The sequence below is a fragment of the Camelus ferus genome, chromosome 16 (assembly GCF_009834535.1).
Source record: "Camelus ferus isolate YT-003-E chromosome 16, BCGSAC_Cfer_1.0, whole genome shotgun sequence".
Classification (NCBI taxonomy): Eukaryota; Metazoa; Chordata; class Mammalia; order Artiodactyla; family Camelidae; genus Camelus; species Camelus ferus.
Window position 1 is genome coordinate 23556383 of NC_045711.1, and position 24514 is coordinate 23580896.

The following is a 24514-nucleotide window of genomic DNA, read 5'->3' on the forward strand; positions in this document are numbered from 1 at the left end:
AGCCTCATCTCACACCATATACACACAGTAACTCCAACTGGATCAAAGGCCTGAACGCGAGAGCTAGAGCTCTAAGCCTCTGAGGAAAAACACAGAGGGAAAGCTCTGTGGTGCTGGGTGTGACACCAAAGGCGCAGGCAACGAGAGGAAAAACAGGTACATTGAGCTCCACCAAAATTAAAACCTTTTGGTGCATCAAAGGAGACTGTCAACAGAGGGAAAAGGCAACACACCGACCGGGAGGAAGTGTTTGCAAATCATTTATCTGGCAAGGAATTAATATCCAGAATAAAGGTTTAAAAACTTCTACCACTCAATAACCCAAAAAACAAACAACCCAATTTAAAAATTGACAAAGGACCTGAATAGACCTTTCTCCAAAGACGCACAGATGGCCACCGGGTCCGTGGGAAGATGCTCGACGTCGCTAACCGTCAGGGAAACGCAAATCAAACCCACAGTGAGGGGGGAGGGTGCAGCTCAGGGGTGGAGCGCGTGCTTAGCATGCACGAGGTCCTGGGTTCAACCCCAGGGACCTCCATTAAAAAATACTAATTATAAAATAAAACAAACCTTAATTACCTCCCCCTCCGCCGAACAAACCAACCAACAAAACCACAATGAGATACCACCTCACACTCATTAGAATGGTTGTTATTTTGAAATAACAAAATCTTTTTTTACAAAAAACAGAAAATAACACGTATGGGGGAGGATGTGGAGAAACTGGGACACATGTGCACTGTTGCCGGGGATGTAAAATGGTGCAGCTGCGGTGGAAAGCAATAAGGCAGCTTCCCCCAAGACTAAGCCTGGAATTACCACACGATCCAGCAAATTCTCCTTTGAGGTCTCTACCCAAAAGACCTGAAAGCAAGTATCTATACACCCATGTTTACGACAGCACTTCTCATAACAGCCAAAAGGTGGAAACTACCCAAACGTCTCTCCACAGATCAAACAAAATACAGTCTATCTACACAATGGAATGTTATTCTGCCTTAAACAGCGGGGAACTCTGACCCCTGCCACCACATGGAGGAACCCTGAAGTCATCCTGCTAAGTGAAGTAAGACAGTGTGACTCCATGTCTGTGAGGAGCCTGGAGCAGCCGGATTCGCAGAGAGAGAAAGCAGAAGGGTGTTTGCCAGGGTCAGGCAGGGGCGGGGGAGGAGGCGTCAGTGTCTGATGGAGTTTCACTTGGAGAAGTTGAAGCAGCTCTGCAGACGGAAGGACGGTTGCACAACGGTGTGGACTCACTTAACGCCACTGAGCTGTACACCTAAAAGTCATTAAAAAGGTAAACTTTGTCATGTACATTTTAGCCCAATTTTTTTAAAAAGGGTCCGGAGTCCAGGCAGAGGCGCAGGCACCCCAGGTCCCCACAGTGCAGAGCGGGGCAGGGACCGCCCACGAGGGGCTCAGGGCAGTCTCGGTCTCACGTGACGTCACTACTTAAGGCAGTTCTTTACCGCACAACAACATGATCTTAGTGCCAATGCCTTAGCAGGACTGTACATGGAAACAAACCCCCTAATCAGGAAGATGGTGGACAGACCAACGTGGGGCTCAAAAAAAGGAATGACGAGGCACCAGGCAAAGGCGCCCTTACCCGGCAGGCTGACCCAGGTGCCGCGCCTCTCCATCCTCGGTCCGCTGTGTCCCCAGGGTCTGCCCCTGGCCTCACCTCCAACCCCATGGTGGCGGTGCACCAGCGGGGGGCACAGGACAGCTCCCGGCAGGAAGGGGAGCGAGCAGGCGCCTGGAATTCCACACGGGGCCAAGCTTCCCACACCTCGCCAGGGGTCAGGTGCCCAGAGGAAAGGCCAGCAGCCAGAGTGGGACTCCAGGGGATCTCGAGACACGGAGTCATCCTGTGTGTCCCAGGACACGTGGGCACTGGAAGTGGCTGAATGGTGCCCCCACCCCAAATTCACATTCACCTGGAACCTATTCGGAAAAAGGGTCTTACAAGCGTCATCAGGATAAGGACCTTGAGTTTCAGTCATCCTGGATTATCTGAGTGGGCCCTAAACCCAGGAACGAGGGTCCTTACAAGAGAGAAGCAGCGAGGGGAGGATATAGCTCAGTGGTAGAGGGCCTGCTTAGCATGCACAAGGCCCTGGGTTCAAGCCCCGGTACCACCATTAAAAATAAATATATAAATAAATAAACCTAATAACCTTTCCCTAAAAAAATAATAAAATAAGTTAAAGAAAAAAAATTAGAAGCAGAGGGAGATTTGAAACACAGAGGAAGGCTGTGTGACAACAGAGGCAGAGACCAGAGGGAGGCAGCCACCAGCCAAGGATGCCAAGGTGTGCTGGTCGCCACCAGGAGCCAGGATACAGGCCTGGAAAGCATCCTCCCTCAGGGTCTCCCGAAGAAGCCAGTCCCGCAGGCACCTTGACGCTGGACTTCCGGCCTCCAGGCCTGGGAGAGATTCAGCCACTGTTGGTGTAAGCGCCCCGGTCTGTGGGACTTGGTGACAGCATCTCTAGGACCCCAGGCCCTCGCCAGTCAGAGCTAGAAGAGGAAGAGGCCAGGAGGGCTTCAGGCTAAGCTTCTCAGCTTGGAGACAAGGAAAGGAAAGCCAGAGAGGGCCAGGCGGGTCCAGGAAGCTGATGACTGCAGCGGCCGCCCAGGCCAAGGGTATCAAAGGCCCAGGGACCCAAAGACAGGAGGGGGCAGCAGAGTGAGGACGAAGGCACGGTTCCCATGGTGGGGGCTGTCCAGCTCCCGGCCTGCCCCCTCCTCCCATAGCCATGACACAGGAGTCCCCCGAGCAGAGCAGAGTGCCAGCTCTCTCCTCCTGGGTGAGCCAGGGACAGACGTTCGGTGACAGTGTGGCCTGGCCCCCTGAGGCCCCCACACCAACCTTCACAACCGAGCAGAGAAACGTCCACATTCCCTGCTGACAACTCACCCGCGTGGCCATTTCCACCCTCCCCAAGGCCCAGCTGAGCTCAGTTGCAGCCCTTCAGTGGAAAGTTCCCTTCCTGGAGATTCTCCCTGCTGAAACACAAGTACTTGGAACAAGATAAAACTGCTTGATTTGTAAAAGCCACAAAGCCAGTCCAGAACAAGGGAAAAACGCCGACCCTTGGCTGGAAGGAGCAGCCTGTGTCTCAGCGGCCAGGCACTGCTCCGTGACTCATCCCTGCCCTGCTGACAAGCCCTCCAGCATCTTCCCAGGGCAAGGCCGCAGCCTCCAGGGGGTTGGAGGGTGCCTGACAGCAGAAGAGGACCCAGCCCTCGGGTCACAAACCAAGCGGGGGTGGGGGGGGGGAGCTGGGTGCTCCCAAGAGAGGGAGGAGAGAGAAGATCTGAGGTCTCCTGTGGCCACTCGCACCTGCCCCCAGCCCCCTCCCCACAAGCCCTTCCTGGACAGCTGCTGGGCAGTGGCCAAGAGCCAGCCAGACACGCCCAGTGGGGCATGAGCAGGGACAGCCACTCCTGGAAATTGGCATGTGGGGTGTCTGGCCAACAGGCGCCCGGCCAGACACACTCAGCATCCTGGCCCCCAGCCCCACCCCTACCTGGTGGGTGGTGGGGACAGGACAGAGGCAGACATCACAACGCCTTATGGTGAGTAAAAGGGGAAGCGTCTGTGAGAAGGAGCCCCCGCAGCAGCAGGGGTCCCCAGAACAGGCTCAGAAGCCCACTGGCGGTGGGGGATGCTGCCCCGGGCAGGCGGACCCAACACCCGCCTGCCACAGATTTAGAAACTGAATCCAGGGCTGCAGAGGGACGTGCTCAAGGTCCCAGCGGGGAGAGGGTGGACCGAGCTTCCCCAGAGACTGCTTATGCTCCGAGTTACAACTTAAAGACAAGGTCTGACCAGGTTTGAGGAACAAGGGACGACAACTGGGGACTTTCCTTTTCATTCATATCTGTAACCAGTTTCTTACTGAGCTTTGAAAGAAATAGGTATTTTTTAATGAAAACGCATCCAAATGAGGATTTCATAGAAAGTACCAACTTTTCCTCAGGCACATCCTGGAGAAGGTCCCCACTTCATCTTTGCCATGCTGTCACCGGCCGAGGTGCTCAGCACAGATGTAAAGGCACAGAGCTAACCGTTTTCAAAGGCAGTTTTGTTGAGTTTGTGAAAAGCTCCTGGAGTTTGCTCAGCCCAGCACATTCTAAGATGTTGCCATGACTTCTGGTTCCCCAGGGAACCCCTTCTGGCCGTTGTACCCCGGCTCCCTGGTCCCCTGGTGGTCACCCATCTGGGCTGTGACTTGGTCATCTGTGAAATGAAGGCTGGGCCAGAGGCCCCTGCCAGCCAAGCCAGTGGAGTGACCATCCTCCCAGGCCCCGCACGGGTCCTCTCAGTGTCCCCGCCCTGCAGCCCCTGCCAGCTGAGAACAGGGAGCCCTGGCTCTGTGCCCCATCCACCCTCAGCTGGCCAGTGTCACTGAGTTCAAACACAGACGAGACGCGGTTTCACCAGCCGTGCCTTCCAAGGATCTCCGTGGCTGCCCCACCTCCCGCGGTCAGTCGCAGTCCCATTTGCGGCATGGGACGGGGTTGGCGAGGAGGGCACGCGCACACACCCTGTGAGCAGCTCCATTCCCAGGGGCCGCCAGGCAGCCCTGACATCACATTGGGATCCGATCAGCCCCTAGAGCAGCAGGCAAGGGGCCGTCTTCAGAGGAGCCACCAAGATGCACCTTCATTCCCCAGGCCCCCCCACACATTCACACAGTGGCAAACAAGAGACCAGGCCAATGACATGTGTGGGGTGACATTCTTATCCTCACTTTGACCCAGGGTCAGCTCAGAACACCTGAAGCCCAGAGGCTGATGCCCCAGGATGTCTCAGGCCTGCACAGTGTACCCCAGCACCTGGCTTGCGGGGTGCGCCCTAAGCAGCAGGCCTTGAAATGAATTGGAATTACTCGTGACTATGTCAGATGCCGACACAGTACACCACGCCTGGCTGAAGATCTGAGGAGGCTTGCCCTGGAAAAGAGGGGCTTCTGCGGGGTGACTTAGGAGGGCGGCCTCCTTTCCATTCATCAGTTCCTGCCCAGCCCCAGTGGGTCTGAGCCCGCTCCCTGGGGGCTGCCAACGTGAACCACTTGGCCTGCATCCCGTATGGGGTGCGGGGAACCAATTCAGGCACCTGGAGGGTCCCTCCAGCCCAAGAACCAGTCGTCTGCCCTCACTCCTTGCCCTGATGTGACACTCAGATGTTTTAAACAGTGATTCTGCCCCAGAATCTGAGCAGGGCCCACCACTCTGATCTTTCTGTCCTAAAACATCCCTTGGTAACCGTGGATCATCACTCCCCCCACCCCGCTTCGTCCAGGGTGCCCAGGTGAGTACAGTGACACCAGCACCCCCAAGAGGGAGTCATCTTGGCTAACTCCCCTGAGCTTCCGACAGAACAGGACAAGGTCTCTGTGCTGTGCGTGTGTGCATGCACACACACACACACACACACACACGCACACACACACACATGCACACACACACACGCTCCCTCTTGCATTTGCACGTCTTGTCCGGGCACCCGGAGCTCCCACCCCTGTAATCAACTCCCGGGAAGGCACCAAAATGCTATTTCAGGGAGGAGACCAAGGCGGCCTTGAAGACAGACTTTGGTTGGCAGCGAACAAACAAACCGCATCGGGGACAAACAAACCACAACCGGCGTCCTGATGCCACCGCCTGGGACCCCAGTGCCAGAAGTGGGTCCCCCCACCCTTTCCCGGAGACCGGGGCCCACGGGCTCCACATTCACAGCCGTCTTAAGATGCAAAAGCAGCACGTGGGGAAAAGAAAGAGAACTAGTCGGGGAAGGGGAGCCAAGATCCAGTAACAGCCAGACTTCGCCAAGCTTGGCTTTCGGAACGTTACATCCAAGACCTCAGAACAGCCCAAAGGGAAAGAAGTAGGCCCACAGAAATGAGTCAAAGTGACCCCAGGGTGCCTACTTCCCGAACCATAAAGAAAGCTCTGAGTTAAGGGGAAGGGGCAGCCTCGGGGAGGAGGGCCGCTGGCCTACCTGTGATCCGGTCTCTCTCCATCACTACGGATATATTTAGCAGCAGGCGGGAGTCCCGGCGTCCCCCTTTCCAGAGGCGTCCTCCCCTTTCTCACCCCGTCTCCCTCCCTCTTTCTGCCTCCTCCTCCTCCTCCAGAAACACTCTTTGTCTGGTCTAATTTCTTCAATCTGTTGCAATCACGAATACATCCAAATTACCACATTTCCATGTGCTGATCATATGTTAGAGCTCCAAACCGAAGTAGCATTGTCTCTGAATCGGGAGGGGAAGAGGAGTGAAGGAGAGACGTGGAAAAAAAAAAAGAAGAGGCGGGCGCGAGGGCCGGACGTGGACCCTGAAAGGCTGCTGCGGTCCCCTGGGTCCTCCTGGGCCGAGGACCGGCCGCCGGGCTTTGTGTGCGCGGCTCCAGAGGTGCAGCGTGCGGCTTCCGGCGGCCTTCTCTCCACCCCCTCCGGCCCCTCCGCCCGAGCCTCGCTGCTCCTTTTTAATATCCACTTGGAGAAGCTGAACTTAGCCTCTTGGAAACCAGCTCGCAGAGTCGAATTCCTGGCGACTTCCAAAGTCCTTCATTTCCCCCACCCCGGCCCGCGATGCTGCGATTTCCTTTGGTTCCAGCGTTTGGAAAGCCTGGTTCCCGCCTGCCTGCCCTCCAACCTCCGCCGGCCCTTCACCCCAACCCCGACCCGGCCGGAAGGAGGGGCAGTCGCGCCCCGGGCAGGCGGCGGAGGGCCGGCTCAGGAGCACCTGCCGGGGAGGAGCCCAGAGAAGTCACCCCGGCAGACGCCTGGGTGTCCCGGCAGCCTGCGGTGGCGGTGGCGGAGGCAGCTGGCCGTCCCGCCTGAGCCAGAGGGAGAGCGCGGGATGGAGACTTCCTGGAAGACTCCTGCCACACACTCATGAGTCAGTGAGTCTCCCGCCGTCCCCCGGGAGGGAGCGCGGCTCCTCGCCACCGATTTCCCCAGACTCAGCGCCTCTCTGGGCAGGGACGGGGGGCCCGGCTGGGCTGGGGGCTCGGTGCTGCTTCCTGCTGCTCACTGGGGTACCCGGGCTGCTCAGCTGGCAGCTCTGTGGGGAGAGGGAGGGCGGCAGCACGTGCTAAGGGTGAGGGCTGGGGGGCTTTGACTGGGGGGCATCCCCTCTGCTCTTTAAGTTTTATTCACCTCCAGGGTTCAAACTGGCAACCCTCTGCCCAAGACAAAGAAACAGGTTTTGTCTGCCTGACCCTGTTTAAAGCAATCATGTGTTCGTGCCAGTGTCGAATACTTGGGCAATCGCACTGAGAACTCCAGATTTTCCGCTTCTGTCGGAAAAGGGAGGGTTCATGGCCCGTGGCCGCACTGAACGAGCCTTCCGGCCCAGCCACACGGCGCTGGTTTGAGGCGTGCTATTCACTTTAGATAAAAGCGCGTTTTCTGGTCTGCTGTGGTCCACCCGCAACCCCCAGCCCCCTCACTCATTTTCATTAAATGCCAGCCCCTCCTCCAGAGCGGCCTCTGAGTTTGCAGCCCCTGCCCCACACGGCCACGTGAGCTGTGTTCCCACAAGAGGCCTATGCACGGTTCTCTACTGGATGGCACAAAGTCCCTGTCCCCTCCTGCCCAGGGTAGGACCCCAAATGCAGTCTCCTAGGTAGTAAGGGCATCTTCTTGGGTGGGGTGACACCTGCTGGGAGACACCAAATTGCAACCCCCCTCCCCCAGCAGAACCTGGAGGACAGCTCCAAGGGTGGCTCCAAGTGACGGAAGGTGGGTCTGGAGACTTCCGGGCACTGTGGTGGGCTGAATGATGACCCCTAAGATCTCACAACCCAATCCCTGGCACCTGTGCAGGGGACCTTATTTGGAGAAAGAGTCATTGTGGGTGGGATTCAGTGAAGGATCTGGAGATGGGAGAATGTCCTGGATCATCAGGGTGGGTCCTAAACGCCACTCTAAGAGGGGGCAGAGCGAGATCTGACATACAGAGAAGAGGATGAGCAGAGAGAGGTGCGAAGATGCTGGTCTTGGAGACCGGAGTGATGCGGCCATGAGCCAAGAAAAGCCAGCAGCCCCCAGAAGCTGGAAGAGGCAGGGAAGGAAACACGTTTCTCCCTCGGAGCCTTAGGAGGGCACACGGCTCTGTGGACACCTTGATTTCAGATTTCTGGACTCCAGAGCTGTGGGAGAAGGCACTTCTGTTGGTGTAAGCCCCGTGGTGTGTGGGCGTCTGTTACAGCCGCCAAGGGGCACTCGTACAGACACCACAGCCCATGGGCCTGCGCTCCCCGGGCCACGTCTTCTCGTGATTGCACTTCATTCCACGACGCCACATGAAACCAACCACTGACAGCCACAGAGCTGGAACGGTGGGAGTCAGGGAGGTTTGGGGGTTTGTTCATTCAGTCTCTTTTTTGATTTTGAGAGAACTCTTCCTCATTGCTTTTACTGAGTATAAATGCACTATGTGTTCATCATAATAAATTTAGAAACTACAGAAAAGAAAGAACACTTCGAATGCCATGGGGGACCCTCCGGCACCCATTCCAGCCACGTCAAGAGGCCCAGGAAGGCCCCGCAAGGCGGCAGACCCAGGCCGGCTGGGGAAACGCGGGGTGGGCCGGGACAAGAAGCCCCGCCATGGCCTCAGCCGTCCCGGCCGCCTCCTCCTGCAGGCGCCGGTGGCACGCGCTGTGGGTTTTGCTGCTGTGGTTGGTGCAGCTGCCGAGAACGGCTTTGACCCTTGGGCACCCCCCTCCCAGCACAGTCTGGCTCAATGTCCATTCCCCAACCATGCCTAAAAATCTGAGCATTCTGGCCCAAGCTAGGGATAATCTGAAACCAAAAACCTGGCAGCACTGATTGGCTCCAATGGGGCCGTGTTAGTCATGAGCCGGCGCAGAGGCTGGGCGCAGATAGGGTGAGGCCAGGCAGGGGGAGCGGGAGGGCAGCCCCTCGCCCCCACTGCTGAGGAGTCCCAGCCCCGACCCCAGCACTGGCCACTCAGGGGACAACTGGCAAGGTCAGGCCAGACCTGCATCCCCAAAGCGGGAGCCCCACATGGCTCCCCCATCCAGCAGGATATGGATGTGGCTCTATGGTTATGCAAAACTTTGTCCCAATCTTAAATTCACCAGGCCCACTAGCATAGTAAACCAGAGAGTAGTCCCAGCGGGGCGGGTGGGGGGGGGTGGGGGTGGGGTGTCTGCTGGCTTTTTAAGCCAGCACTTCCCAAACTGGACCAATGCCTGCTATCCTAGGGAGGCAAGAACCCCCTCCCCTCCGGGCCACAGTCTGGGGCAACTTTGCTTGTGCCAGCCCCAGTTCCCGGCCACCCGAGCCTGCCCACCTGCTGGGGTGGGCACAGCTGTCCAACAGCCCCTTCCAGACCGTTCTAAAAGCAGTATCTCTCTGTCCTTCACTCCAGAGACCTCCACCTGCGCTCTGCATATTCCCAGACACCTCCTTTCCGATGTCACCGTCGCCAGCAAGGGGCCCAGTGTAAGAAGGAGGAAGGACTGCTTTATCTTTAAAGATACAGCTAGGCCCTCTTCCAGGAAGCACGTCTGCTTGCCCCCGCACCCACCAGGGAGGGGACACAGAAGTGAGAGGCGATCCCAGGCCAGGAGAAAAGGGAGCGAGAGCTGTAGGTGATCCTGACCTGGGCATCAGGGGCCTCGGGAGGGCACAATCTTCTTCCCGGTGCTCATCCTGGGGAGGGGCCTGTGAGGAGGTGGAGGACTAGCAATCAGACTGAAAGGACACTTCCTGAGGCTCTGGGCTCAGATTTCCTGCCCTGCTCACCTCCCCACCCCTCATACAGGTACATGGGACCACTCCACAGTCAGCTCCAAGCTAGAGGGGCCGCCAGCCTGTCACTTTAAAAACTGACTTTTCCATTCATTTCCTGCTCATCCCCAGATTCCATTGCTTCCCTGAGTTAAAAATAAAGGCGCTCCATCCCCCAAGCCCCTCCCACTGACCCTCCTGCAGCCACTGCTACTGTACCTGCCAGCAGCCGGGCAGCCGGCCGAGGCCCTCCTGGGCCAGCCCCAGTCTGGCTGCCGCAGCTTCCCCAAGCAAGCCGGGTCCGGGCCCGGGGCCGGCTGCATTCCTCTCCGGAATCTTTGCTCCACTCTTTATTGTGCCTCAAGTTTCAGCTGCAACTAAATAAATACAATCCCGCTACTCTCGGCCCTGGGGACAGCCACAGGGTTTACTGGTGCAAACAGCCTGGGCTGGCCTGTTGCTTTGGGAGTTCTTCCAGATCGGTGTGGAAGGAAATCTGGACAATGGAGACGAGCAGCCCAGATGAGGCCAAACTCCACGGTTAACAGCCCCCACTCTCAGCCATCCTTCCCTGACTGCGGCCCTGCCGAAGCCGGGATTGGCACTTCACTCCTAAAGGCCGCCCCCACCTGCCTGTGCAGAGTAAGGGGGAATCCAGCGTCGTGGAGACCAGGGCCCTTGGCAGTCTGCCCCAAGGCCCCCCGTGCTTCAACTCTGCAGAATACTGAAAACTCCCCAAAGGGCTGTTGCCTCTCACTTCCCGCTGGGAGCCCAACATTCTGCCTGCTCAGTAAGCACGTAATAAATGCCCACTCAATGAACAATGGCTGTGAGATCCAGTGTGGAGACTAACCCAGCCCAGCCCTGCCCAACAGAACCTTCTGCGCTGATGTAAACGTCTGTATCTGCAAGGTCAGTGTGGCAGCCACGTGTGGCTGAGAGCTTCCAGCGTGGCCAGTGCTACTGAGGACTGAGTTTTTCATTTGTGTTAAATAAATAACTTAAATGTAAACCCGTGCCTGCTAGCTGCCCTGCCGGACCAGGTCTACCTCTCCTCCTCCTCCTCCCTGGAGACAAGGCATCCTCCGTAAATTTCTTCTCCAGAAGGCAAACAGAAAAGCGACTTTTCAGCCAAGGCAAAAAGAGACTGATATTTCTGTTTTAAACTTGTTTTTTTTTTGTTTTTTTGTTTTTGCCAATCCCCCCAAGCTTCTCCTATCAAGTTCAGTTCAATGATATTTACTGGCCGCCTGCCGCAAGCGCCCAGCCCCAGGGTGGGGAGGATGCAGAACTCCCCACCGCCCACCTGCTAACGGGGTTGTCAGGCTGGGTCAAATTACCCTGAAAGAGAATGACTTCCAGGGCTGGGACCCATCAGAGCAGAGTGGGAGGCTGGGCCAGGCTGGGAGGCGTCACAGTGAGTTTACAGGTCATCCCGTGGGGAGAAGGGAACCAAAGGTTCTTCGAGCCAGGGGACACTGACCACATCTGTTGTAAGGAGCTCGTAAATGGTGCCAACTGGCCTGGCCCAGGCACTCGGGAGGGACTGAGTAAAGCCCTCTGAATGCTGACTGGACAGGGAGGAGCCTCTGCTGGGAGGAAAGGGTAGGGGTGAGGGGAGACACATCAAGATCACGGGTGGCCCAACCAAGGGCCATGGTGGGGGGAGGCGAGCTGACAAGATCTTGTGTTGACTTGGGAGTTCTGGGGGGACAGAGGTCAAGGACGACACTGAGACTTCTTGCTTGAGTGCCTGGGTGGGTGGCGAGGCTGAGACAGGAGAGAAATGGAGGAGGAGTGGGTGTCGGGGGTAGGAGGGGATGTAACAGCTGGGGGTGCCTGCGGGAGCCCAGGAGTCAGATGCACAGTGGCCAAGACTCTGGGGGCCTCTTCCTGGACCATCTCCCCAGCAGAGGACACTCCCTCCCTACTCCCTCCCTCCCTCCCTCAGTGGCAGGGCAAGCAGTTCTCCTGTGCTGCCCTGGAGAGACAGTGGACAGTTACTGTCCATGGGGGACGACGACAGTAGGACAATGAGTACAGCTGAGCGCAATGACATTGGGCTGGAGACACGCTGGGTAGGGGTGGGTGAGCTAGCACAGGAAGGTGGGGGTGGGGAGGAAGCCACAAGGATCATATTCTTCCCCCGACCCCAGAGGGCAGGGACGCAGCCCAGACAGCAGCGTTTTGGGGAGATCCTTCCGTGGGGGAGAACTGACCACCCGCGATAACCACTGGAAAGGAGCGCTAGTTCCCTGCGGCCGCTGGGACAGATCACACAAACCGGCAGCTTAACATAACAGGAACTGATTTTCTCACAGTCCTAGAGGCAGAAGTCCAAAACCAAGGTGTCAGCAGGGCCGTGGTCCCTCCAGAGGCTCTGGGAAAAATCCTTCCGTGCCTCTTCCAGTTTCTGGTGGCCCCAGGCATCCCATGACTTGCGGCTGCAAAGCTCCAATCCCTGCCCCCGTCTCCATGTGGCCCTCTTCTTAGGAGGGAGTTAGGACCCACCCTAACTCCAGTATGACCTCCCCTCAAGACCCTTCACTAACCTGTCAAAGGCCTATTTCTAAATACAGTCGCTTTCCGAGGTTCTGAGTGAACGTGAATGTAGGAGGGGGCACTGTTGACCCCACTCCCGGAGGAATAAAGGTGCAACTGGGGCCGAGGCCACCACCCCGGAGGTATCTGAAGGAGGAGAGGCAGGACCCAGCCACGCACCGGAAGTCAGGGCAGAAGAAGGCCCCAGGGATCCCAGCCTGGGGCCGGCGGGCTGGGCTGGCTGGGCAGCAGCGAGGTGAGGAAGTAGACGGCGGAAACGCCATGTATGTGCCGTGGGAACCAGGGCAAAGGTCGGCCGGAGACTGGTCTGGGAGGCAGCTGCCCAGACCGGCTGCTCACGGCACAGAAATCGGGTGAGTGTAGGAACAAACCAGAAGGCCACTGGGGAGGGCAGGGGGTGCGCAGCTCCCCAGCCCAGCCCGTCTGCCCACGAGCACTTGTCCAGCAGTGTTTGGAACAGAGAAACCCTTCCTTGGACCTCCAGCAACAGGCCGAGGGGTAGAAAACTCCACCTCCCCACACGGAGGAACCCCCGCCCACAGTCAAAATAAATGAACTAAGCTACATGGATCTCTGTGGACAAATCTCAAAGTTGTTCCATCTCATGAAAAAGCACAGGGCAGAGGCTGGCTCCCTGGGACACGTGATGTGATGCTCCTGGCGTCCAGGAGGAGGCGGCATGTCGTGCAGACACACCACCCGTGGTACAGACACGCTCACTGGAGCAGTTCTAACAGTTCTAAATTCAGACAGGCGCCCCTCCCCCCCAGCGAGAACAGGGTCCCCAGGTGCTTGGGCTACACCTGTAACACCTTATTTCTTAAGCGGGATAGTGGGTGCACAGGTGCTTTATTTTATTCTTTACATTTTTTATATGCCTAACAATTCCATTTTTTTGAAAAAAGACAGGAAGTGAGTAAGCTGTCAGAGGTCAACCGTGGGTGTCGTCTGGGCTGAGGGACTGTGGCTCATGCCAGAAACAGCCATCCCTTGGTCTCCCAGTCCCAAACACAGCCTCGTGAAATCCTGAAATAAAGAAGGAGGCACCACAATGTGGGCCCTCTGCCTTCTGGGGAAGAGCCGGGGCGCAGGGGCCAGACACAGCTCAGGCAGAGTGTGGGACAGAGGTCAGGCTGGGAGGAGGGCAGGGGTGGATGGCGGCTCCAAATGCAGGGTTCTGTGAGGGTCAGAGGGAGTAGGGGGCTGAGAGGCTGGGGGTCCAGGAAAGAACCCTACCTGGAACAAGGTCCTAGCCACTGGGAGGCAGGGATTTGAGACAGGAACCAGGAAGACAAGGAACGGGTGTCTGGGCCGGAGCCCGCAGGGGCCCCCAGAGAGAGGATTTCGTGTGTCAGCAGGCGGTCCCATGTGAAACCCAGATCATGGCTTGCCGCTTTGGGCTTGGGCAAATTATGCCTTAGGCTTCCAAGGGGAGCCGTGGCCACAGCTGCCAAGTGCTGATGGCACAGAACTGGCCAGTCTGAGCAAGGGGAAGTCACGGCCAGAAGGAGGCTGTGTCCACACAGCCCAGGACACCAGCCTCCCCAGCCCTCACTCCCAGGGTGCAGGGGCCTCCCCCATCCCATCAGGCCCCATCAGGCCCCATCAGGCCCACCAGAGAGAGGCAGACAGCTGCAGAGGCAGGGGGAGCCAAGAAAAGCTCCCCAGGAACACAGCGGCGGCTGGACAGCCCAGTGGTTAGCGGCCTAACATGTCTGCAGGGGGTGGGGCTCCTGCTTAACCACGGATGTGAATCATTCACCGCCCTGGAGGCTGGAGGCCTCCAGCCCTGCGTCACCCTTCCTTTCCCACCCCTAGCCCCATCCTGCCCTGCAAGGGCTTCATACATGCGGCCTGAACATCACGCACCGTCTGACATGACTCCCACCCCTACCCCGCTCCCCAGAAAGAGCCGCCCTCGGCCATCCCATGGCCCTGGGGGTGCCCAGCCCACCGGCTGGGGGTCGCCTCTGGAGGACAAACTTGGGGAGAGGTTTGGGCTGGCCCCGGAAGTAGGCTCGGGAACATCTGGGGGCAGAATTCTGGGGTCCCAGAGAGCCAGCGTGGTCTGGAACCACCTAATTTCAGCACCGCTAGCCACATGGACACATTAAGTGGAAATTAATTTTAAAAATAAATTAAATAATTCTATGCAAATGAATGAATAAATAAAATAAACTTAACAGTGTATCCTTCAGGTGCTACCGTACTAGATGGCGCGGGTACAGAGCACATCCACCGACACAGAGAGTTGTACTGGATGTGGCTGGCCTTGAAGGTGGGGTGTGGGCCCCCGGTGGGGACATCCCCTCCTCCAGAACAGCTGCCACATCACCAGTATGTCCCTCCGCCCATCCGGCCTGGGGTCTGGCACCCCACAGGTCCTTGACACATCTCTGCCATCTCCTTGGGGGGACAAGTCCCTCCCTCTCTGGGCCCCAATGTCCTCTGACAAGAGGCCACAGAAGGAGCACGGACCCTGGGCCTGGCTGCTGGACATGCCAACAAAACTGCAAGGTAGCCTCCTGGATGGCTGCCCTGGGGGCAGATCTGGGAGGCAGAGGTGCCCGGTGGGGAGAAGCCGCACAGACCTGGCTGGGGCCCCGAGATTGAGAGGCGGAGCCCCCGCATGCCCCCCACCCCTCCGCCCTGCCCACACCAGGCTGTGGTGGTCAAGTCTCTTCCAAGCCTGTGAGCAGTGACTCCTGCCCCAGACCCACAGAGGGGGGCCAAGGCGGAACGAGGCACTTACCCGGGCCAGTCGGGTCACCAAGCTTCCGCAGACGGCCACTGGAGGTCCGCGCGACTCCTAAAGACGGGGCAGAGGGCAAAGGTCACTTGAGGCCACTGGGGGCTGGTTAGCACTGGGCATACCCTCCCCTGGGCTTCTGCCGAGGGCTCCAGAACCTGGAACCCATCCCTTGTGGGGCCAGAGGCCCTGGTCCTCCCAGGTAACACGGGGACCCGGCCGCCACCTGCAGTAACAGCCACCACCATCTGGCTGCTGGCCCCTGGCCAGCCAAACCCTTTACATGCATTTTCCCACCTAACTCTCACTACCCTGTTTTGCAGATAAGACAGCCTGGTCTCAGTGGGGTCGAGTTGCTTGTCCGAGGCCACTCGGCTGTGAGGAATTGAGCCCAGAATGGAGCCAAGTCCATCAGACTCCAAAGTCTGGGCTTGACTCGAGTGTGCCTGGTCGCCAGGACTGCCTGTGGGATGGAGATGTACGGGCACAGGTCGGGATGGGGCTAGGTCCCAGCATAACTGCATCTACCCGTCTCGGGAAGCGAGGTTCCCTGCCCCAGGGTCTATAACACGGGGGAAGTGGGCCGGACGAGGAGGAGGGAGGACGCACTGATCTCTCCCCGGACCCCCGGAGGGAGCAAGAACAGACCTCCACTTCGTGCCTCCCTGTACACACCCCTCCGCCCGGCACGCGATCCCTGGGGAGGCACAGGACAGGCGAGTCCCAACTCGAACAGATTTGCTGAGGCGCTAAGCCGACCAGACCCCAGAGGCTCCCAGCAGGCGGCCGCCCTGTCGCTGCCAGGTCACGGGGCTTGAGTCTGCCACCCGGGCAACCAGGCCATCCTGCAGACAGTGGCAGGGACACCCACGCTGGCCCGACGGAGGCCTTCCCACGGACAGCGAGACAAGCTGGAGAAGGGCCTGCAGTGCAGCAGGGGCCCAGGCTGGAGCCAGACACCCACCTGCAGCCTCTGCCATCTGACATGCACCCAGAACCCAGAACGCTGGGGTCAGAGGTGCCAGCTGCTCCCCTGCCGTCCTCCAGAGAGGCTCTTGTATCATTTATTCATTCATTCATTCATTCCACAAACTCGCTGCTAAACTACGACCGACCAGGAGTGAATGCAGTCACTTTCTTTCTAAAGATTCCAGAGCCCTAAGCAGGGCGTCCTGCAGACCTGGTCTTCATGTCCAGCTCCCCCGGACGCATACACTCTCCATGTTTGCAGGATGACTAGGTATGGGTCAACAACATGGGCCAGGTCTGCCCAAAATGAGCAAGATACCTGCCACTAAGCCTTGGCCTCTTTCTGGGCTGGGAGGACCCCAACATGGCCCCAATTTTAGGTGAACTCACCCACCATGTAAACAACACTGTAAGAGGTACACACTTGAGTGGTTCTGGGTGGGGTGAGCACGGGGGCCCGACACGCCTTCAAGAAGACATGGGGCAGGGAAGGGGGACCAAGGAGGACCAGGTGGACGCTGTGCAGTCACAACCACGCCCACTGCCAAGGCTCTGAGACAACCATGAGCTCTGTGTCCATTCTCCCCCTCACTCAACGTGATACCCCCCGAGGCAGGAGCCACCAACTGCATTTCACAGATGAGGGAAGCGAGGCTCAGAAGCCGTGAGGCTGTCGAATCTCCTGCAATGCCCCCATCCCCACCCCAGCCACGATGATGGCTGACCATATGTGTCAATTTAACTGGACGCCCGGGTGCCCAGATATTTGGCTAAACACTATTTCCAGCTGTGTCTGTAAGGGTGATTGCAGGTGAGATGAGCGTTTGATTGGGGGGTTGGGTAAAGCAGACCACCTCCCCTGAGGGCCTGAACAGAAGGCAAGGCAGAGGAAGGAGGATCTTCTCTCTGCCCGGCCACATGAACTGGAGGGAGCACCGGTCTTCTTCTGCCTGAGGACGGACCATCGGCTCCCCTGGTTCTCAGGCCTGCGGACTTGGACTGAACACACCCGAGACTTCCTGGGGTGTCCCGCCTGCAGACGGCAGGTGGGGGGCGTCCTCGGTCTCCGTGACGGCGTGAACCAGTTCCTCGTAGTAACTCTCTCCCTCTCTCCTAGTGGCTCCAGCGCACCGATGCACCCCATGGATCCGCGGCCCCCCAGGGCAGAGGTCCCAGCGCCCTGCCCTCAGGGCCCACTGGACACCAGACGTGTCTGCTCACTGCTTTGTGGTGACAGCTCTGTCCTTCCTCAGAAGTCCAACCAGAATGGCGATTGCAGGCCGGCCCTGCCAGACAGAGAGGCTGGACAGACCACGGCCTCAGGCCTGCGGGGGGCAGGCGGGGCCAGCACGCGGCTCCCAGCACTGACAGGCCCCTCAGGCCGGGAGAGGGCAGAGGCTTGAGCGTGCGCGTCCCAGGCCCCAGGTCCGGCCCAGCCGGCCTCACCTCCACGACGGCTGTGTCCTGCTGCCACACACCTAAGCCGGAGCTGCGCTGCCTGCGACGCGTGAGAAGTCGCACCCCTTGTCCTCCCCCCACACACGAGCTACGTAGAGCTCGGCTGTCTGGGCTGAAAGCGGCACCAGTGGGAACAGCTGAGCCCATAAGTCCAGTGGGTCCCCGATATGGAAACAGTGTGGTGAGGGATGGAGAAGGCACGGGCCCCACATTCCTGTGGATCGAGTCACTTCTGGCCGCGCCTCCCCCCAGGCCAGCTGGACGGCCACCCGCGCCCCCGCCTCTGGCTTCTGGACAAAGATAAAAACGAAGAGGGTCCACTCAGGTGAAACCCCAGCCCCAGGCATCTGATCCCCAAGAACCAGACACAGGCGGGGGGTGGAGACACAGCCACGAGGAAGACAGCGCCTGTCTCAGATTCCTCGGGTGGAGCTTTGCTTTATTTACACTGTTTATTTTTCAGACTTCCCAAAACCCGCCACTGGTGCCAGGCAGCCCCTGGCACCGAGAAGATGCAAGGAGCACTCCCTTAATAGAGAAGTGTCCCGCGCGCCCCCTGGCACCCCTGCTGGGTGCCACCTCCACCGCAGCCCTGGGACAAAGCCCAGGCCAAGAGCAGCTGAAACTCAGCCCCCGGGGCCTGATTCCTGAGGCCTGAGCCCCTGAGCAGCCGGAAAAGCCTCCAAGGCACCTTATGGCTCAGCCCTGCCAGTTGCAAATTGAGTTATTTTTATGTGATTTTAAAATAAAGCATACTCAGAAAGAGAGGAGATGGTTGGAAATTCAGCTGTCTGGCGTTGTCCCAGACCAAATGGTTTGAGTTCTCGGAGGCCAGGGAGGCAGGAAGGCCTGGAGTCAGACAGGGTTCGAATCCAGACCTCACCAGGCCCCAGGAAGTGACCTCCCCTTTCCACGTCTCAGCTCCCCTGTCTGCAGAAAGGGGACAGAGACGATGATTACGCACAGGTGACAAAGATGAAATGAGGTCACACACTGTAGGCACTTGGCACAGCACCGGGCACAAAATAAATGTTCAATAGATACTACCATTATTAGTATATTAATTATAGACTAATATAAAATATTATTATTATTACTATACACCAGACACAGGCACCAGCCTGGGCCCAGGGACCTACAATTGCACAGTAACAGAGCTTGGCTGCCCTGTGCTGACACATTTACACAAAATGTAAGTTATAACCAAGGCACCTTGCACGTGACAGCCAGGGTACTGCTACCCCAAGAAAGGCTACCAAGAGTTCTACTTGATCCTTAAAAAACTGAAAATGGAGTTGCCATATGATCCAGCAGGCCCAGTTCCGGGCATATATCCAGAGGGAACTCTAATTTGAAAAGATACCAATGTTTCCAATGTTCATAGCAGCACTATTTACAATAGCCAAGATGTGGAAGCAGCCTAAATGTCTCAAGATGACTGGATAAAGAAGATGAGGTATGTGTGTATATGTGTACACACACACACAGTACACACACACACACACACACACACACACACAATAGAATACTACTCTGCCATAAAAACGAATGAAATAATACCATTTGCTGCAACATGAAAGGACCTGGAGATTACCATATTAAGTGAGCTGAGTCAGACAGAGAAAGACAAATATTACATGGTATCACTTATATGTGGAATCTTAAAAAATGATACAAATGAAGCTATTTACAAACCAGAAATAGATTTGCAGACATAGAAAACAAGCTATGGTTACCAAAGGAGAAAGGGAGGGATAAACTAGTAGTTTGGGATTAACATAGACACACTACAAATATAAAACAGATAAACAACAAGGTCCTACTGTATAGTGCAGGGAATTACATTCAATATCTTGTAATAACCTATAATGGAAAAGAATCTGAAAAAGAATATATATACGTATACATATAACTGAATCACTATGCTGTGCACCAGAAACTAACGCAAGATTGTAAATCAACTGTACTTCAATAATAAAAAAAGAAGAAGAACCTTAAAAAAAAAAAGTTATATTTTACTCTTTCCCAACTCAGGTTAGCCTAAAACTGTCCAGCCTCCAGGATGGGCTGCACATTAGAGGAAGGCGGGGCAGTTTCCACGATCCAGAAAAAACAGCCAGGATTTGGGAGGCTCAGAATCCTGGGGCCTTCCCAGCCCTGGCCACCCCAGACACCCACAACCACTGTCTGTGCTCACGGAGGCCGGGGCAAAGGCCACTTCATAAATGTTCACGAATCACACGCCAGTGGCAAACACCAGTCAGGCTTCCCACGGTGAGCCGGTGAGCCGCGAGATAAAACACGCTTCAGGTGAGATGAGGTCAGAGACAGGAGAAGGCAGTGAGTGAGGACTCAGTGCTGGCCGGTGTCCCAGAGAGAAAGAAAGGGCAGCATTTCAAACAGGACAGAAGGTGGCCAGTCATGGAGATGGGGCCCCTGGGTCCCCGAGAGAAAGAGGACCAACCTGGGCGGGGGGAGGAGACCTGGGGTGCTCAGGGGACCATCTCGGGGCAGGGAGCCACCATCGCAGTGTGACGGCAGAGTCTGCCTCCAGGTAAACTGCCTGGCGCCCTTCCTGCTCCTTGGCCACAGATATGCCAGGTGCAGTCCCCCGTGGCACAGGTGCTGGCAGACCGGTGCCGGCCCCCTCGCATCTAGGAGCCCAGATATGATCTCACGGGTGGTCCCCTGTGCATATAATTTGGGGACCCTGGATAGAAGAGAGAAGGATACGGTCACTGTGAAGACCTTTCCTTTTTTTCCCTTCCAAGTAAGTTTTTATGATGGAACCTGGTAAAAGGCAAGGTTGAAATGGGTAACCAGGCACTACGGGCCTACACAGACCATAGACTTAGTGGATTGCTATTATCACACGAATGGCGGGAACACCAGGCTCCATCCCGCTCTCCTACTGGGGTCGCAGAGACACTGTCCCTGCCCACGATCAGCACGGCTGTCCTCAGTGCCCCTGGGACAGCCCAGACATCTTGACCCAAGGAAGGGGAGAGCAGGAGTCAGGCTGTCCCCAAGGGAGGGTGACGCAGCCACCCACCCACACACACTCACACACACTCACTCACCCTCCTGCTCTCGTGCCAACAGTGAACAGGGCTGGACAGCCCCTCCCAGCCAGAAAGTCACCACCTTCTCAAAAGGGGGCTTTGCAGGAAGGGGCGCTGTGAACACTCGGGCATTCACATCCATCTGCAATAATGAAGAGAGCTTAGCTACAGAAAAGAATCAATTCTCAATGTTTTCCTAAAACTCCTGAGAGTCCTTCAAGGAAGGCCAGGGGCACAGGGACCTTGGCCAGGAGCCCCCCAACTCTCCACCTGCCCCCAGGACACACAGTCTCCCACAGCTTCTTCTGAGGCTCAGAAGAGCCACGTTCCAGCCTTATCTTCAGAGGAACCTGAGATAAGGCGATAAGCCTCCCCCCTCTTCTCCCGCCCCTGCCCTTGGCCGTGTCCGCCGAGGTGTGCATGGACCAGACCTGCAGGCCAGCCTTCCTCCTCCCCCGGGCCGGCAGCTGGGGCTACCGATTCAAGGGAACCTCAGGTATTCATCCGCAGGGTGCAGTATCCTTTTGCCCCGGAGACATCCTCCAGCAAAAGACCAAATACCGCAAAAAGTTCTGTTTTCAACCAAGTTCTGGGCCTCCAAGCCAGGCGTTCTAGTCCCTTCTCTGAATCCTGCTCTGCCCTGCCGTTCCTTCTGTCAGGGGCAAAGGTGTTCCCAGCCCACAGCCCACCCAGTGACAAAGCACCAAGCAAAAGGGGGCCCTGGCGCCCGATGCTGAGGGTCGGGGAGGGGGGTGGGCCCAGCCGCAGGCCTCGGGGCCGTGCCACAGCCTGGGTGAGAGTCAGAGATCAGGGTGTGAGCGCACCTCCAGCTCTCACTGCATCTTGGGGCACACTCAGTTTCACAGTCGTGAAAATATTACTGGATGTCTTCTCTGCACCAGGCGCTGTTTCAAGCATACACCAGCAGGATACTGTCTGGAGGTACAATGGTGACCGACAGTGAGCTGGCCTTTCAGTGCCCATGGTGACACTCAAGGCCAGTGGGGAGGCAACACTGGTATATCCCCAGGTCGGGGAAGCGCCAGCAGCTCACGTGAGAGGAGGGCCGGGCTCGGCTCCGCCCACATACGGCCGCAGCCTCACCAGCCTCACCAGACGGTCAAGTCCATCCCCTGACGTCAGCGCTGCCCGGGGACCCACAGAGCCCTTCCCTCGAAGGGTGTCTGGACTCGGTCCCACTCACACAAGAGACACTGCCATATAAAATACACAACCTTTAGTTAAGTCTGAATGTCAGATAAACAATAATTTTAAGCATAAATGAACCCCTCCATTCCTCGCCCCTTCCCAGCTGGTCTTTGAGTGGCAGAAGAGCTGACCGCTGCAGCCTGGGGTCTCCTGGTCCCCAAGTCTTTAGCCTTTGGCTGGATTCAACCAATAGGAGGAGACTGGAAGGCGGGAGCCAGGGAGAACCCGGGTAGACCTGTCCCCCTCTCGCGGCCTGGGGAGATTTCTCCAGCAGCAGTTTCTGTCTGCTGGAGGCAGGCCCACCCTCATCCAGCCTCCCACCCGCTGACCCTGGTCCCTGGACTCCAACAACACTGCCTCCCTCTGGTCCTCTGATGGGGCGGCAGTGACTGCCCATGGCTGGTCTCCAGTGGTCTCCGTGAAGCTCAGGAACCTCAAGCACCAGGGCCATTGGCTCACGTGCCTCCCTTCTGAGGCACCGAGAAGGGCCTCAGACTGTTCACACAGTCAAGCGTCTTTGTAAAATTTGCAAAACAGAAAAAACTTTAACTCCGATCAGTTAAGACTGTTGTCTGTTTTCTGGCGCTCACCCTTTCCCCTGCATGTGTACCAGTGGAGGGACTGCGGGTATCAGGGGGCTCCTGCTGAGGAGACGTTAAACGGGAAATATATTGAGCTTGGATTTGGCTGGGTGACATTTCCATGGTTCACAGTCATTTCCATGCAGAGTTAGGTGACTGCTAGTCATCCCAATGTGCAGGTTCAGGAGTACCAGTTTGGCTTTCCCACCATCTGTACTATTTGAGTCCTTCTGTTTTAAATCCTCAAGTGGTTCCGGTTTCCGGGTGAAACCCGGGTTCACACGCCATGAACAAACTGCACATGTGAGGATATGAGCAGGCTGACAAAGTAGGGCCAGTGGACTGAGGGGGAAACAGTGGGTAAGGTGGAGGGGGGCTAGCAGCCAGAAACAGCTGACGACCACATGAGGAGCAGTGAGGGGGCACCCCAGAATATGGGAAAGCCTGAGCCAGTCTTCGAGACTTTCTGCTGAATGGGTACCCAAGTTCACCACAGAAGTAGACCTGTAGATCCACCTGTAGATGGTCCTAAGTTTCTACTGAGAAGATATACAGAGAGGGAGGTGGGGTGAGGGGTGATGGGCAGAGGCCCCGGGAGGATTGACAAGGGAGATGGTGAGGTGGGGGAAACAAAACAGCAGCCACAGAGGACTGGCCAGGGGGGCCACGCTGTTGACTGGCCTGTGGAGGAGACCGGAGGTTCCAGAAGAAACCACCGCACACGTAACCAGACAGCAGAACGAAAGATCGCCAGGAGAGGTGGCTGGTCACCTGGGGCAGCCGGCCCATCTCCAAGACCAAGGCATTCAGCTGGGCCAAGGAAGCAACGAGATGCCTCCTAGGGTACAGGCACATCCTGTAGAGGCCAAAGGAGAGACAGAGAGAGGAAGCTGGGTGGAGCCCCAACACCACACGCCAGTCCGAGAGGGGGACCACAGGCTGCAGGCAACAGGGCAAATCCTCTAGACCACAAGTAGACTTCTCAGTGGCTAGAAGCAAGCTGATAATCAGGGCAAATGGCATTTGCTGCTCATTAAACCTCTTAATAAAATGCTGCATTAGGAACATTTGTTGGGTTTTGGGAGCAATCCCAAGAATGCTGGAATAGGGAGTCATCGTGGGCAACATTTTATTAAATGAATTGCCTGCAAAAATTTCCAGGATCCAACTAGCCCGGGTCCCGCAGCTGTAAGCACGGCTACTGCCACCTCCTCGGCTCAGCACAGCGCCCTGGAGTCAGGGTCACCGGGGCACATCACCAAGGAAGAGCACCCAGGTTGGCAGAGCTCTGGGGGGGGGGGGGGTTGGGTAAATCCGGGGACAGCCATTCTGCAGAGCCATTCAAATCGTAATTGTGGAATCCATGCCTGAGATCTGACTTCAAGCGAAAAGAGCAGAGTTTACAAAGATTTTACAGAGAATACGCAACTCTGCGGAGAAACACTATGTAGCTTTGATAAAGTCAAGCAAGTACCGAAGGGATACACGAAACACAATGTTGCAACTGGAGAATTTGTTCCCTTAATTTCCTGTTCACATTGTTTCGTAACAAGCAATGAATAAAAAGAACCACACACACACACAAAAAAAAAAAAAGGCAAGAGAGAAAGAACAGATACACAATGTATTTTAGAAAGGTTTCCTTTAAAAAATAGAGCTCAGATCTGGCCGTTGAAGTGTCTTCCAATCTGCTTCTACCCGGAAGGCGCTGCCTTCCCAGGGTTTCCCCCTCCCCGTAGCTGAGGGTTTGCCCCTAACACTGGAGGCAGTGTCGATGAGAAATCTACCTCCTCCTCTTTAATCCCATGATGCCAACACTGCATGCACTTAGCTGTTATCCCACCGCCTGGCATCCCCACGGTGTCTGCAGCGGGTCACCTCTGCACCAAAACCCAACACCTGCCCCCTCGACACGTTGGGTCCTGTGGCTGCTGAGTCAAAGTCATGTATTCATTAGTGAGTTTTGCAAACCACCCCCCACCTCCCTCCAGGTTGATTAACCTAGTCCTTAGGCTGGAAGATGGCAGGGGTTGGATTTAACCCACTTCCAAGTGGCTTGGGTTACAGGCACATTATTCCCCTGCTGGGACCCGATCCTGCTGCAAACAGGAGGCCCAGGCCATGGGAAGGTTGTGAAAGCCCC

The 24514-nt window shown here is 56.8% G+C and overlaps 1 protein-coding gene and 2 long non-coding RNA genes across 4 annotated transcripts in view; 1 reads left to right on the forward strand and 2 right to left on the reverse strand.

Annotated features, from left to right (window-relative positions):
* The window catches only part of SEPTIN9 (septin 9), a 151424-nt gene that overhangs the window by 120960 nt on the left and 5950 nt on the right, over nt 1-24514 (reverse strand). Inside the window, exon 2 of one of the 2 annotated variants that reach the window (XM_032456737.1) lies at nt 15096-15152. In XM_032456737.1, the coding sequence (XP_032312628.1) occupies nt 15096-15152 (57 nt within the window). Of the gene's footprint in view, nt 1-6016; nt 6756-15095; nt 15153-24514 lie in introns of those variants that run through there. The other variant, XM_032456739.1, reaches the window with a different exon arrangement.
* LOC116656719 lies at nt 6755-10947 on the forward strand. The gene is made up of 2 exons (XR_004311617.1): nt 6755-6921; nt 9420-10947. It is a non-coding gene; the product is annotated as an uncharacterized LOC116656719 (long non-coding RNA).
* On the reverse strand, nt 10958-15083 carry LOC116656720. The gene is made up of 2 exons (XR_004311618.1): nt 13580-15083; nt 10958-13369 (listed from the first exon to the last, which is right to left on the reverse strand). It is a non-coding gene; the product is annotated as an uncharacterized LOC116656720 (long non-coding RNA).